Source organism: Sus scrofa, chromosome 14 (assembly GCF_000003025.6).
Source record: "Sus scrofa isolate TJ Tabasco breed Duroc chromosome 14, Sscrofa11.1, whole genome shotgun sequence".
NCBI lineage: Eukaryota > Metazoa > Chordata > Mammalia > Artiodactyla > Suidae > Sus > Sus scrofa.
In genome coordinates, this window is record NC_010456.5 from 76,131,214 (window position 1) to 76,146,701 (window position 15,488).

General features: G+C 36.3%; 1 protein-coding gene across 5 annotated transcripts in view; it reads right to left on the minus strand.

The window, feature by feature from the left end:
* Positions 1 to 15,488, minus strand: part of CFAP70 (cilia and flagella associated protein 70) — a 124,630-nt gene that overhangs the window by 55,945 nt on the left and 53,197 nt on the right. For all 5 annotated transcript variants that reach the window (XM_005671099.3, XM_005671098.3, XM_013983341.2 and 2 more), the window contains 4 exons: positions 15,172 to 15,306; positions 9,637 to 9,807; positions 9,373 to 9,453; positions 6,723 to 6,814 (listed from right to left, as the gene is read on the minus strand). In XM_005671099.3, the coding sequence (XP_005671156.1) occupies positions 6,723 to 6,814; positions 9,373 to 9,453; positions 9,637 to 9,807; positions 15,172 to 15,306 (479 nt within the window). The remainder of the gene's footprint in view (positions 1 to 6,722; positions 6,815 to 9,372; positions 9,454 to 9,636; positions 9,808 to 15,171; positions 15,307 to 15,488) is intronic.

Genomic DNA, 15,488 nt, shown 5'->3' on the forward strand with positions numbered 1-15,488 from the left:
CCTTCCAGTCTTGTCCAGTCATCCAGTTTTCTCTCCAGAGACAATGTTATTACTCATTCAAAAGATACACTGAGTGCCCTTTCAGTGTTGGGAATTGAGCATTGCACAAAATAGACAAAAATTCTTGTCCTCATGGAGGTTACATTCTAGTTGGGGGAAAAAAGACAGTAAGATAAATATATTAGTGATAGGTGCCATAGAAAAAGATAATGCAAGAAGGCAGACTCTGGAGTTTCCATCGTGGTGCAGTGGAAATGAATCCGACTAGGAACCATGAGGTTGTGGGTTTGATCCCTGGCCTTGCTCAGTGGGTTGAGGATCTGGCATTGCTGCGAGCTGTGGTGTACGTCACAGACACAACTTGGATCTGGTGTTGCTGTGGCTGTGGCATAGGCCGGCAGCTACAGCTCCAATTAGACCCCTAGCCTGGGAACCTCCATATGCCTCGGATGCAGCCCTAAAAAAGACTTTAAAAAAAAAAAAAAAAAAAAAAAAAAAGAAGGTAGACTATGTTGGGGCCTGGGAGTGGTGGAATTGTGGAGCATATTTCACCGGGGAAAGCCTCACTGAGATAATAACACTTAAGTATGAGCTGATGGAAGTAAGGAAGCAAGTCATGTAGACAAGGAAAGTGGTAAAGAAATTACAGGAAAAAGGAACAGCAAGTGTAAAGACCTTGCTGCAAAAGTATATCTGGCATGTGTGAGAAACAGCAGGAGGCCAGTTTGGCTGAACTGAAAAAAATGAAGACAAAGTACATGCAGGATACTTAGGACCCCTTGTAGGCCACTATAAAGACTGACTTTTACTCAGGAGTGTGATGGGGAGTCATTGGTAGTTTCTGAACGGAGGAGTTACATGAATCGACTTCCATTTTAGTACAACATTCTATAGAATGCTGTATTAAGAATAAATTGGCCAAATGTCCATCAACTAAAGAACAGAAAAACAAAATATGATATAGTCATACAATGAAATACTATTCGACAATAAAGAACTGAAGTACTAATCCATAATTTATGGCAAATATTCTCAATTAATTTTTGGAAAGGGGCTAAATCCAAAGTTTTTTAAAGTTTAAGAACTCTCTAGTATAAAACATGAATATGCCATTAACAGCAGACAAGTCTTAAAAGGAGACTTCCAAATGACTAATAAATATGTGAAAAAAGTTTAATCTCACAAAACATTTATAATGTGGATTAAAATTAAAATAAGAAAATTTATTTCCCTGTAAAAATAGCCAAAATAAAAAATTATTTGCATTGGTGAATGTATAAAGAAACAACAGTCTTATACATCACTTGAGGAACTGCAAAATTTTGGAAGGCAATTGGACAATATTTACCAAAAGATTTAAAAATATCTGTAATTGGAATTCCCTGGTGGCCTTGTGGTTAAGCACCCAGGATTGTCACTGCTATGGCTTAAATTCAATCCCTGGCCCAGGAACTTCTGTGTGCTGTGGGCAAAGGAAAAAAAAAATCTGTAGTAAATAGTTTCAAAGATGTAAGTTATCATTTCCTTTCATCCTTCATTGAGTACGGTGTTCCTCAAAACAAGAGGTGAAGTCTAGATGTCAGCAAAATGACAAAGCAGATAACTCCAAACTCCCACTCCGCACAGGAGCTTTGAAAAAACAATCAGAAACTGCCAGAACCAACTTTGTCAGAACTCTGGTAAACAGTCAAAGGGTCAAAGGTTTACAGCAACAAAGAGAACACTGAATCAAGAAAAAGGCGATTAAAAAATACTTCTAAAGTCTTGTGGCATTTTTACCTGACCCTGCCCTAGCTCAGTGGCAGTCACAAGATGGCACTCTGCAATTCAAGTGTGGCACACTGGTCCCTGATTTGGGAGGAGCAGAGCATACCTTATTCTTAAGTTACTATGTTTTGTTCTAACTCGTCTTAGGCTACCCAAAGGAATAACATAATGTACTAGATTCTGTTTCTCCAACCTTGAAACTCATTCAGGGGAGAAGATTAGAGGGTGGCCACTGCTCAAACTCATTATGATATTATCAAAAACCCACAGCTCTTTGAGACAAAAAATTATGGTTAAGACATAAAAAAGACTACCAAAGGCCTAGAAGGAAAAGCCAGAGAGTTTCTTTGGGAAATTGGGGTACTCAAAAGTATTTGTCTATACTGAGGAATTTAGAAAACTACACACATATGCAGGACAGGATACATGCTCAGAAAAGACTGGAGAAGATCTAAGCTTTCACCACTGACTGATGGATAGTCTCAGTGCAAGCAGGAAGTGAAGCCTGAGGCAGAATTATAAACAGCGTGGTTAAGTGTTTTTTAAAAAAACGCCCCAACAGAGAGTCATCTGCAAAGACCAAAAAAGGATTTTTGTCTTGTTCTTATTTGTTTGTTTATATTAAGATATTGGCATTCAAGGAAATATTGGTCAAAATACTGGCTGAATACAAGCTACAACTGCAACAATCAAGAACAGTAAATATTGGGGAAGGGAAAATCTGATTTTCAAAATTCCCACATTATAGTATCCAAATGTTCAATTTTCAACCAAAAAAAAAAAATCACAACATGTACAAGAAACATAAGAGTATGGCTCTCTCAAAATAAACAATAAACTGACAGAAACTGCTCCTAAAGAGGCCCAGAAATTGCACTTTCTATAAGAAGATGTTACATAAACTGATTAACCATGATCAAAGAGCTAAAGGAAACCATGGAAGAAGGACTAAGAGAAATCAGGAAAATTATGTATAAACAAAATGAAAGTATCAATAGACAGAAATTATAAAAATGATCTAAATAGAAATTTAGAGTTGAAAAGTACAACTGAAATAAAAATTCAGTACAGAGTTCAACAGATTTAATCAGGTAGAATAAAGAACCAGCAAACTTGAAGAATAAACAATGGAAATCATCCAGTCTGAAAAACAGAAAAAAATAAATAAAAAATTAAAAAGTGAACAAGGACTAAAATCTGATGGGACACCATCAATGTACACATTTCTATAATCAACACACACATTATGAGACTCTAAGAAGGAGAGAAAAGAGGGCAGTAAGCGTTTTGAAGAAATAACTCCCTCAAACTCCCCAAATTTGATGAAAGCCATGAATCTATGCAATAAAGCCTAGTAAACTTAAAGCAGGAAAAATTCAAAGAGATCCACACTAAGACACATTATAGTCAACTTGTCAGAAGTCCAAGACAAAGAAAAAAATCATAAACGCGATGAGAGGAGTGACTTAAGATTAACAGATAATTTCAATAACATCTATAGGATTAATAGATAATTTCTCATCAGAAACCATGGAGGCCAAAAGGCACTAAGGTGATATCTTTAAAATTCTGAAAAGAAAAACCCCTACAAACAAAGAATTCTATATCCAGCAAACTATCCTTCAAGAATGGAGAAATTAAGACAATTCCAGACAAACAAAAGCTAAGAGAGCTGTTACTAAAAACTACCATATAAGAAATTCAAAAGGTAGCCCTGAGGCTGAAATGAAAGGACCCTGGTCAGCAACTTGAAGGAAAATGAAGAAATAAAGAACACTGGTAAAGATAAATAAGAAAGGTAGTATTATGGTACTTTAAATTTGTAGCTCCTCCTCTCTTTTTCCAGAAGGAAAACACATAAAATAATAATTAAAAACCTTTGTTAACAGGCACAAAATGTATAAAAATATAATCTGTAATGGTAATACAAAGAAGAAGGGATGGAGATTATATTATAATCAATATAATTATAGCATTGATTATAGTATATTATAGTAATTATGGGATAGATTATAGTATTGATGCTAAATTGGTATTATTCAAGTTAGGTCGGTATAAGTTTAAGAAGTTAATTGTAATCTTCAAGGTAACCACTAAGGAAAAAACTAAATAATATAAAGAAAAGGAAAGAAGAAGGAAATATAAATGGCACATTATAAAAAACAATTAAATATTAAAAAGGCAGTAATGAAGAAAGAAATAGAACAGAAAACATGCATTTGTCCCTCAGTATCCACAGGGGATTGGTTCTAGGACCACTTTCTACATATCAAAATCCATAGATGTTTAAGTCCCTTACATAAAATACTATATTATTTGCATATAACCTACACACATCCTCCCACATACTTTAAGTTATCTCTAGATTACTTAAAATATCTAGTACAATGTAAATGCTATGGAAATAGTTTCCAGTACCTGGCAAATTCAAGTTTTGCTTTTTGGAGTTTTCTGGAATTTTTTTCCAAATATTTTCAATCCATTATTGGTTTAATCTGTGGATGCAGAACCCACAGATACAGAAGGGACTATGTAAGACATACAGAAAACAAATAGATAAATTATAGAAGTAAATCCCTCTGTGGATGCAGAACCCACAGATACAGAAGGGACTATGTAAGATATACACATAACAAATAGATAAATTGTAGAAGTAAATGGATTAAACTTAATTATTAAAAGGCAGAGATTGGAAGATTGGATTTTAAAAAAATGGGGTCCATCTCTATTATCTATAAGATAACCCCTTTAAATGTACAGAAACATAAAAGATTGAAAGTAGGGGTATAATGAAAGACAGTCCATAAAAATAGTAACCAAAACAGAGCTGGAATGACTATATTACTGTCAGACAGAATAGATTTTAAATTAAAAATTCTTACAAGAGCCAAAGAAGAAAAATATATATAGTTAAAAGTTTCCAGACAACAATAAAATATACAATCATAAACATATATGTACCCAACAACAGAGCTCTAAAATAAATGAAGCAAAAATTGAGACAACTGAAGGGAGAAACAGACAGTTCTCAGTGATAGAGATTTCAATATCCTACTTTCAGTAATGGACAGAACAACCAGACAGAAGATCAGTAAGGAAGTAAGAAGGCTCAAACCACAGTATAAACCAATCAGACCTAATAAACAGAGAACAATGCTCAACATCCACAGAAAAACCACACTAATTCTTATGTATATATAGAACATTCCACAGGATAGATCATGTTAGGCCACAAATGAAATGTCAATAAATTGAAAAACAGTAAAATCATACAAAGTAACCTTTCTAATCACAATGGAATGAAACTAGAAATCAACAACAGAAGAAAATTGGAAAATTCACAAATTTGTGGCAATTAAGCAATCACTTTTATTTTATTTTTTATTATTTTTTCTTTTTACAGCTGCACCTGCAGCATATGGCACAGTTCCTGCGCCAGGTGTCAAATTGGAGCTGCAGCTGAAGACTACACCACAGCAACACTGGATCCAAGCTGCATCTTCGACCTTCCCTTCATTACAGTTTAGGGCAATGCCAGATGCTTAACCGACTGTGAATGAGGCCAAGGATCAAACCTGCATCTTCACAGAGACACAATGGGTCCTTAACCTGCTGATTCACAATGGGAACTCCAAGCAACACACTTTTAAGCAACCAATTGGCCAAAGGAGAAATCATAAGAGGAATTAAAAAATAACTTGAGATTAATGAAAACAAAAAAATACAACATACCAAAACTTATGGGATGCAGAGAAAGGAGTGCTCAGAGGAAACTTTACATATATAAATGAATACAGTAAAAAAAAAGAAAAGGAGTTCCCATCATGGCTCAGCGGTAATGAACCCGACTAGTATCCATGGGGACACAGGTTTGATGCATGGCCTTGCTCAGTGGGTTAAGGGTCTGGGGTTGCTGTGAGCTGTGGTGCGGGTCACAGATGCAGCTCAGATCTGGGGTTGCTGTGACTGTGGTGTAGGCTGGCAATTGCCACTCTGATTCGACCCTAGCCTGGGAATTTCCATGTGCTATGAGTGCAGCCCTTTAAAAAAAAAAAAAAAGATTGCTGAGTTCTCTGGTGGCCTAGCAGTTGGGGATCCAGCATTGTTACTGCTGTGGCTTGGGTTCAATCCCCAGCTTGGAAACTTCCACATGCTGCGGGTGCAGCCAAAGAAAAAAAGAAAAGACGGATTGCAAATCAATAACCTAACTATATACCTTAAAGAACTAGAAAAGGAGAGCAAACTAAACCTAAAGGTAGTAGAAGGAAGGAAGCTGTACAGTACAAAATTGACAGAACACTGTAAACCAGCTATAATGGAAAAAAATAAGCATTTTATTAAAAACAAGATACTGCCATTTACAGCAATATAGATGCAACTAGAGATTCTCATATTTAAGTGAAGTAATTTAGAAAGAGAAAGACAAATACCATATGATATCACCTATATGTGGAATCTAAAATATGGCAAAAATGAACCTATCTACAGTTTAATAGAAACAAACACAGAGAACAGACTTGTGGTTGCCAAGGAGTAGGGAAGGAAGTGGGTGGACTGAGAGTTTGGGGTTAGTAGACACAAATTATTACATTTAGAATGGATGAGCAATGAGGTCCTACTGGATAGCACAGGGAACTGTGTCCAGTCTCTCAGGATAGAACATGATGGGGACAAAATGCCTGAGAAAAAGAGTGTATATATATGTATATATATATATATATATACATATATATATATATATATATATATGACTGGGTTTCTTTGCTGTACAGCAGAAAATGGCACAACATTGTGAATCAACTATACTTTAGCAAAAAAAGAAATTTCATGTGACCAAAAAACCCAGAAAACTGCTGATTAGCCCAAGAAAAATTACATGCATTGGACAAAATGACTTCCTGTAAATTGTACCTAAACTGTTTTGCAAATCAAGTATGAGAACTACTGCTACACACCTTCTGGCTAGCTCCTCCGGCATTCTCTTTGGAACCAAGGCTTTGTCCAGCTGAATCTCCAACACAATGTATGTTCCTGCTTCTACATATTGCTGTAAAGACATTTTTCTCTCATTTATTCTTTCCAGAAAAACAGATATTTATGAGAAGTTTTGGTAACATAATGCTCATAATATGTGAGAAAATTGCCTATATAACTGTATACATAGTGTAACCTTAACTATTAAAATATTTTTTTTACATAGAAAAATAACTGGAAAGAAAAATAGCAACAGTGGTTATCTCTTGCAGAAAAAGGTTTACAATTTTACTCTTGCAAACTTCCACCCCAGCCTTGTTTCTAACTTGTTCAATACTGTTCTTAGAACTGTTTCAAGTGAATGCCATTCTTTCTTGCATCAAACTTCTTTCATAAGCCTTGCAGAAATACTCTCTTCATAACCTTCTGACATTCCCACTCACATCCTCCTAAGCACTATTAATCAACTTCAACCTGATGGACATTTCTTTTTTTCTTTTTCTTTTTCTTTCTTTCTTTTTTTTTTGGTCTTTTTGCCATTTCTTGGGCTGCTCCCGCAGCATATGGAGGTTCCCAGGCTAGGGGTCTAATTGGAGCTGCAGCCGTCAGCCTACGCCAGAGCCACAGCAACGGGGGATCTGAGCCGCGTCTGTGACCTACACCACAGCTCATGGCAACGCCGGATCATTAACCCACTGAGCAAGGCCAGGGATCGAACCCGCAACCTCATGGTTCCTAGTCGGATTCATTAGCCACTGCACCACAACGGGAACTCCATGATGGACATTTCTATTAAGATATATTTTTTTCTCTTTAGGGTCGCACGTGCAGCATACGGAAGTCGAATTAGAGCTATAGCTGCTGGCCTACGCTGCAGGCACAGCAACATGAGATCTGAGCCCTTGCGACCCACACCACAGCTCATGGCAATGCCGGATCCTTAACCCACTGATCGAGGCCAGGGATCGACCCCACATCCTCATGAATACTAGTCAGGTTTGTAACCACAATGGGAACTTTTCAATCCAGATTTTTGCCAGCATCCTAAATACATGTCCAGAAGTGAATTTATCATTTGCCCTATATTAACATTTGCCCTATATTAACTCTATTTTGACATTTTTTAGGGCTGCACCTGAGGCAGATAGAAGCTCCCAGGCTGGGGGTCCAATAAGAGCTACAGCTGCCTGTCTACGCCACAGCAATGCAGAATCCGAACATCTGCAACCTCCACCACAGCTTGCGGCAACACCAGATCCCCGACCCACTAAGTGAGGCCAGGGATCGAACCCACATCCTCATGGATACTAGTCAGATTCATCTCCACTGCACCACGAAGCAAACTCCCTATTTTGACTTTTCTCCTAATGATTTTGTCATCCATTTCCAGAAAGTAAGGGATGAAACCTGAATTATATTTAACTTTTCTTCCTCAACACCCTGAATCTTTCTAATTTCATTCCTTGCTTCTTCAGGTTTCTGATTTTCTTTACTACAACCCCTTCCCTAAATTAAACTGCCATCGACACTCATTTGTACTACAAAAAAAAAAAAAAAAAAAAACCAACCTATAGGAGTTCCCACTGTGTTACAGTGGGTTAAGAATCCCACTGCAGAAGCTTGGGTACCTGCAGAGGCATGGGTCCACTCCTCACCCAAACACAGTGGGTTAAAGGATCCCGTCCTCCTGCAGCTATGGTGTAGGTCACAGCTGTGGCTCGGATTCAATCTCTGGCCCAGGAACTTCCATATATGGTACGGCCATTAAAAAAAAACAAACCAAAACTATAAACTGACATCCAAAGGCCCCTACCATGATTTCAATCTCTCTTTTCCATATCCTTGCAAGAGTATTGCCTGAAACATTCATGAGGTCTTATTTCTATATGACTTAAAAACCTTTCATGTTAGTCTCCAAGATAAGGCTTAAGAGTCCCTCATTACCTACAGAATGAAGCCCAAACTTTTTAGCAAGTCTTTCAAATCTTTCTACAACACAACTCAGCTTCTGTCTTCTTTCTCACATCCTTCTAGAACCATTCCTTTCATTTCTCTAAATCATACACAATTAATTGATTTACCCTAGATTCTGCTACCTTCTTTGGCCACCTTGACTCAAGCTATTCTCTGGCCCTGAAATTCCTCTCCTTCCATCTTCAAAGGGTTCTTTCAACTTTCACTAGTTAGCTCTGATGTCACCTCTTCCTGAAGCTTTCTGTGACTGCCTCATCTGATTCCTCTGAGCCCACAGAGAACTTTCATGTATGCCTCTAGTATAGCAAGATTCTGTAATACAGTTAGTTATGTACCAGTCTGTTTTGCCCACCAGAGTGTTGAGTGTCCTGAGGGCAAATGAATAAATGCTGCAGATGATGTCTCTTTGCATCTCTTACAGTGCTTAATATAGTATAATTAATAAAGGACATAAGTATTCAATACTGGAAAGGACCTTAAATTTAATCTGGTACCCATTCCTTTTAGAAAGTCTTAACGAGACAAAGAAATTTACCTAAGGTCATAAGCTAATCATGGCAAATATGGAATAATTACTCAGATAATGAGCATTTTCCACTCTACATGATATTGCTCAGTAAAAGACTGATGAATTTCCAACTCTTTATGCATAGTTACCTGTCCTTCTGGATTGTTGCACAGAGAAGGTTCAACTTCCAAAGGGGTATCCGAGCTCTGAGATTTTATACTAGGTGCTTGCTGAAAGAAAATAAACATACCTCAAAAATTGAATCCTTAATGGTCTTCACAATGGCAGGGGCAAGAAAGTATCATGTTGCAGCAAAATACAAACTAAACTGAGGCGGTTCACCAAATAAGAAATGAGTGCAAGCCTCTGGAAGGTAACAAACTAGCAAAATCATTACCTTCTCAACAACCTACCATATCCCCCGGCCTAAGCTTTCCTTCTATATCCTTTTCTTTGACCACTTTATCTTCTTTCAGGTTCTTAGAAACAGCTGGTTTGGACAGTGGAGAATTAATTCCTCCTGTTTTATTATTCTGAATCAAATTATGGCCAGGATCTCGGAACAAGCTAAATAAACACTTGGTCTGAAAAAAAAGAAATAAAACATGCAATGAATCAAGGGTAAATGAGCCAAATTTAAAAAAAGCCCACATTTTTTTTTAACACCACTTAGTTTTCTGGATAGTTTCAACACTATAGGGTCAAAGACAGAAGTGAAAAATTTTGTGGCCTTGCTGTACATGTTGAACAGGTGAAACCATCACAGAAAATTAGTTGTCTACTCTATTTTTTTTAATTAATGAGAACTTTCAAACTGGCTTGATTTGGTATCTCATAACTTGTTACCAGAAAGCTTTTAAACTTTGACACATAATTTCAAATTGGCCTATCAATTATAACTAGAAGAATAGGGCAAGTTTAAAGTTCAAAGTAAAAACTCCATATGGGAATATTCAAACTATAGACAAATGACTGGAAAAGAATCTTAAAATAATTTTTATTTATTTTTTTGTCTTTTTAGGGCTGCACCCGCAGCATATGCAAGTTCCCAGGCTAGGAGTCAAATTGGAGCTACAGATGCTGGCCTACACCACAGCCACATGGGATCCGAGCCATGTCTGGGACCTACACCACAGCTAACAACAATGCTGGATCCTTAACCCATTAGGTAAGGCCAGGGATCAAACCTGCATCCTCATGGATACTAGTCAGGTTTGCTACCACTGAGCCATGACGGGAACTCCTTAAAATAATTTTGAAATTAAACAACATGGCTGCACCTAATATAATTAATCCTGAGTGAAAGAAATGAGACCAAAAAAAGTGGGGGGGAGTAATAGACAGAGGTAGGAGTGAAGAATAACAGGTGACGACAATGTATATTTTCATCATCTTCATAGTTTCACAGCTGTAAACCTATGTCAAAAGTTTTAAATTGTACATTTTAATATATGCAGTTTATTATGTCAGTTACACCTCTACAAACTTGCTAAATGACAATCCAACAATATTAAAGAAAAAACTGTAAATACTAAATATCACTCGCAGTTCTATCACCTCTACCATAATTACTATATTTCGTATATTCTAAGATGCAACTTTTTCTTTCTTTTTTTTTTTTTGTCTTTTTTGTCTTTTCTAGGGCTACAACTTTTTCAAAGTTTAACATCTCTGGAAATGAGAATATTTCACGTAAGTGGTATTGAACAATACGTAATCATTTGTGTCTGTCTTCTTTCACTTAGTACAATGTTTTTGAGGCTTATTCATGTTACAGCATGTATCAATAGCTTATTCTTCTTTTAAACAGTTTTATAAGATATAATTAAAATTTCACATAATTCACCCATTTAAAGTGTAGTGAGAATTCAATGATTTTGGCATGTTACATTAATTATAGTTCATTACTTTTTATTGCTAAATAGTATTCCCTTGTATATATATATATGCTACCATTTGTGCATTGATTCACCAGTTGTGGACATTTGAATTGTTGTGAGTTAGCTATTATGAATAAAGTTTTCAAAATTTACATACAGGCTTGTGTAATGCAGGTTTTCAGTTCTCTTGGGTAGGTTCCTAAGAATGATTTGCTGGGTTTTATGGTAAATTTATGTTTAACACAGATTTTTTATGTAGTTGTCCCACCAAATACTGAGTGGATATTGAAATTTTTAAATATATGTCAAATTGTCTATTACCCCTTTCAATTCTCTTGGGTTTGGCTTCGTGTATTATGAGGTTCTGTTGTTAGGTGTGTATACATCTATAATTTATACACTACCTATAACAATTCATAATTTATAAATCCTATATTCCTGATTAATTGACCCTTTAATCATTATGACATGCCATTCTATATCTTTAGTAATAGTGCTCATCTTATAAGTCTATTTTGTCTAAAATAGCCACTCAGCTGTTTTTTTCTGCCTTCTGGATTCCAGTGTTTCACATGAAAAATCAGTTGTTAGCATTCTGATGCTCCTTTTTAAGTGATGGTTGTTTTTTTCCTATTCAACTCGTAATTTTCTCTTTTTCTTTCAATAGTTCACTGTAATATGTATATGGTAGATCTCCATATGCTTCCTACTTGGAATTCTCTATACTTCTAGGATATGTAGATTAATGTCTTCGTCAATCAAGCAACATTTTCAGACTTTATCTGGCCACATTCACAGCACGTGGAAGTTCCTGGGCCAGGGATCAAACCCATGCCACAGCAGTGACCCAAGCCACAGCAGTGACAATGATGGTTTTTTATGATGGTTTCTTCTATGTATAGGATCCTTAACTTGCTGTGCCACCAGGGAACTCCCAGACATAATTTTTTAATACATTATTTCTGCCTCTGAAAATACTGGGGAGGAAACATTTTTGGCTATGTCTGAGTGAAGGGGTTGTCAAATTTTCTCCCCCAAAAGCAATTATAAAGCTGGACAAATTGACAAAATGCCATTTCATCACTCTGCTAATTGACCAAAAACATCAACAAACTGAGAAGTATTACAGCATGAAAAACTAGAGTTTGAGGCATTCTTACCTAACTCAGCTAAGCCCCCTCCCCCTCCCCCTGCTCTACTTTAGCTTAATCAATGCAGTGATTCTTCTAGGGCAGGATGGGCTGTGAGAACTAGAGACTTTGCTGCTCACACAGCTTGGAGCAGTGGGTGAAGGACCCATGCCTGATGGTATTGCTGGCTGAGATGGAGCTCTCAGTAGTGAGCAACCAACTTATTGTAATGCGAGTCCTAGGAGAAAAGAGAGATAGAGGCAGAAATAATGTATTAAAAAATTATGTCTGGGAGTTCCACTGCGCCACGGCGGGAACTCCCTCCAATTCTTCAGTTACACTGTAAATTTTTTTATGATGGTTTCTTCTATGTATAGAAGATTTTCATTTTTTGGTAATCTAAATCTTTTACATCTTTCATTGCTTTCAAGCACAGGAAGCCTTTCCTTAATTCATATATTTAATTAAGAGCCACATCTATTTTATATTCTTCACATTTAACTTATTTTAATAAAATCACTTGGAATTTATCATGATCTATGCTATAAGTAAAATTTTCACTTTTTTCCCATTTGATTATCTACAAAGCATTAATGATTATTTTTTTTCAATGGATGTATATTCCATCATTTTTATTATAATAATTACTAAGACTTTCTCTATTATTAGACATTTAATCTTACTTTTGGTTATGCTATTATTGATCCTCAAAAGTTTTCATGAATATGAAGTTTTTAATCCTATTAAATTATTTACCTCAGATAAATCCCTATAAGTTTGATTTCTGATTCAAAGGATACTTATTCAGTAGGTTTTCTAAGAGATGATGAGTCTTTCATGACTCTGTTATGAGAAATAGATGTCCTAATAGTGATGAAATAGTAATGTCTTTGTTATTATTACTGTGATATTTTACAAAGCCTCACTTTCTCTTAAGAAACAACATGTTTAAATTGATTTTTTGCTTAAATAATATAATGCATGTATACACAGATGATCTTAACATTTTAGCATCTAAAAATTGAAAAAAAACTATAGCTCATGAACTAGTATACAGATTTTACTTTCTGCATACTTAACACAATAAACTTCTTTCATTATGCAAAACAATTTGTATCCAATTTTACTGATGTAAAATTGAAATATAGACTTAACTCAGAGATATTGTGGGTTTGGTTCCAGACAACCTCAATAAAGTCATAAAATTTTTAGTTTCCTAGTACATATAAAAGTTATGTATACAGGAGTTCTCATTGTGGCACAGTGGAATCAAATCCAACTAGTATCCATGAGGATGCAGGTTTGATCCCTGGCCTTACGCAGTGGGTTAAGGATCCAGCATTGCTGTGGCTGTGGTGTAGGCCGGTAGCTACGGCTCCAATTCTAGCCTGGGAACTTTCACATGCTGCACATGAGGCCCTAAAAAGAAAAAAAAATAAAGCAAAACAAAAGTCATATATACACCATAATGTAATCTATTAAGTATACAGTAACATTATGGCTTAAAAGACAAATACAGATCTTACTTTAAAAATATTTTATTGAGGAGTTCCCATTGTGGCTCAGTGGTAATGAACCCGACTAGTATTGTGGGTTCGATCCCTGGCCCCGCTCAGTGGCTTAAGGATCTGATGTTGCCATGAGTTACAGTGTAGGTAGCAGACGTAGCTCGGAACTGGCATTGCTGTGGCCCCAGTGTGGGCCAGCAGCTGCAGCTCTGATTTGACCCCAAACTGGGAACCTCCATATGCCACAGTATGGCCCTAAATTTAAAAAATGTCGAAACTGGGAGTTCCCGTCATGGCTTAGTGGTTAACGAATCCAACTAGGAACCATGAGGTTGTAGGTTCAATTCCTGGCTTTGCTCAGTGTGTTAAGGATACAGCATTGCCATGAGCTGTGGTGTAGGTCAAAGACGAGGCTCAGATACCCCGTTGCTGTTGCTGTGGCATAGGCCAGCAGCTGCAGCTCCGATTAGACCCCTAGCCTGGGAACCTCCATATGCCACAAGTGCAACCCTAGAAAAGACACACACACACACACGTCAAAACAATTACAATAGTAATAGCACAGATCACAGATAACCATAGTAAATATAACAATAATGAAAATATTTGACACATTGTGAGAAAAATAAGTGAAATGTGACACACAGATGAAAAGGAAGCAAATGCTATGGGAAATATAGCACCCACAGATTTTCTCACTGTAGGGTTGCCACACACCTTCAATTTATAAAAAATTGCATCATCTGTGACGCGTGATAAAGCAAAGCGCAATAAAATGAGGTATGCCTGTATAATAAGCTACATGTTTAAAGTATATAATTTGATCAGTTTGGGGGGTTTCTCGTTTTTTTTTTTTTCAAATTTGACATATGATAGTACACACATGTAAAACAATTACCACAGTCAGAATAACCAATGTTTCCGTTATTCCTAAAACTTTCCTCACATTTCTTTTGTAATACTTTTTCCCCCTCTATCTTTGTTCCCAAGCAACCACTGATCTGCTTTAGCCACCACTTTCCTAAAACTGTATTTCACTGGCATCATACAGTGTATATTCTCTTGTCTGATTTCTCTCATTTATCATAATGCATTTGATATTAATCCACATTGCATGTATTAATACCTCATTCCTTTTTATTGCTAATGGTATTTCACTGTATGGATATAACACATAATTTGTTTTTCTCTTCACCTGATGATAGAGATTTGGATTGTTTCCAGTTTTTGGCTTTTCAGGATAGAAAAAAAAACTTTATCCTAAAGTTTTTAAGGTTTAAGAACAGAAAATTTCAAGGCTCTTTATTTAACATCCCAGTATACCAGCTGGTTCCAAATATCAATTGCAGAGATACGTGTGCTAAAGATGGAAGTAAATGCATATATAAAGGGTAAATTAGATTGATACCTTCTATACAAATTTTTCTTACTTTTTCATAGACTGTACTATTTAGGTAAGGGTAAACATGAAAAGCTCCCCGAATCCTCTTCACACCTGGATACAGCAATGGCACCATATTAACATAAGCCACACCATGAAATGAAGGCTGACCTTCGTCATCAGTCTAAAGGAATAAAAACAGAGAGCTGTTAGTGATATAATGTATTGTAGCATAAGATATGGAGCCCTGACTCAACAGTTAAAAGTCTTCACTTTAGGAACCATCTATGCTAGTTGATTTGGGCCATTTACACAGACATCTTGGGTCTCCACTCATTTACATTCAAAATGGATTTAATAATGATC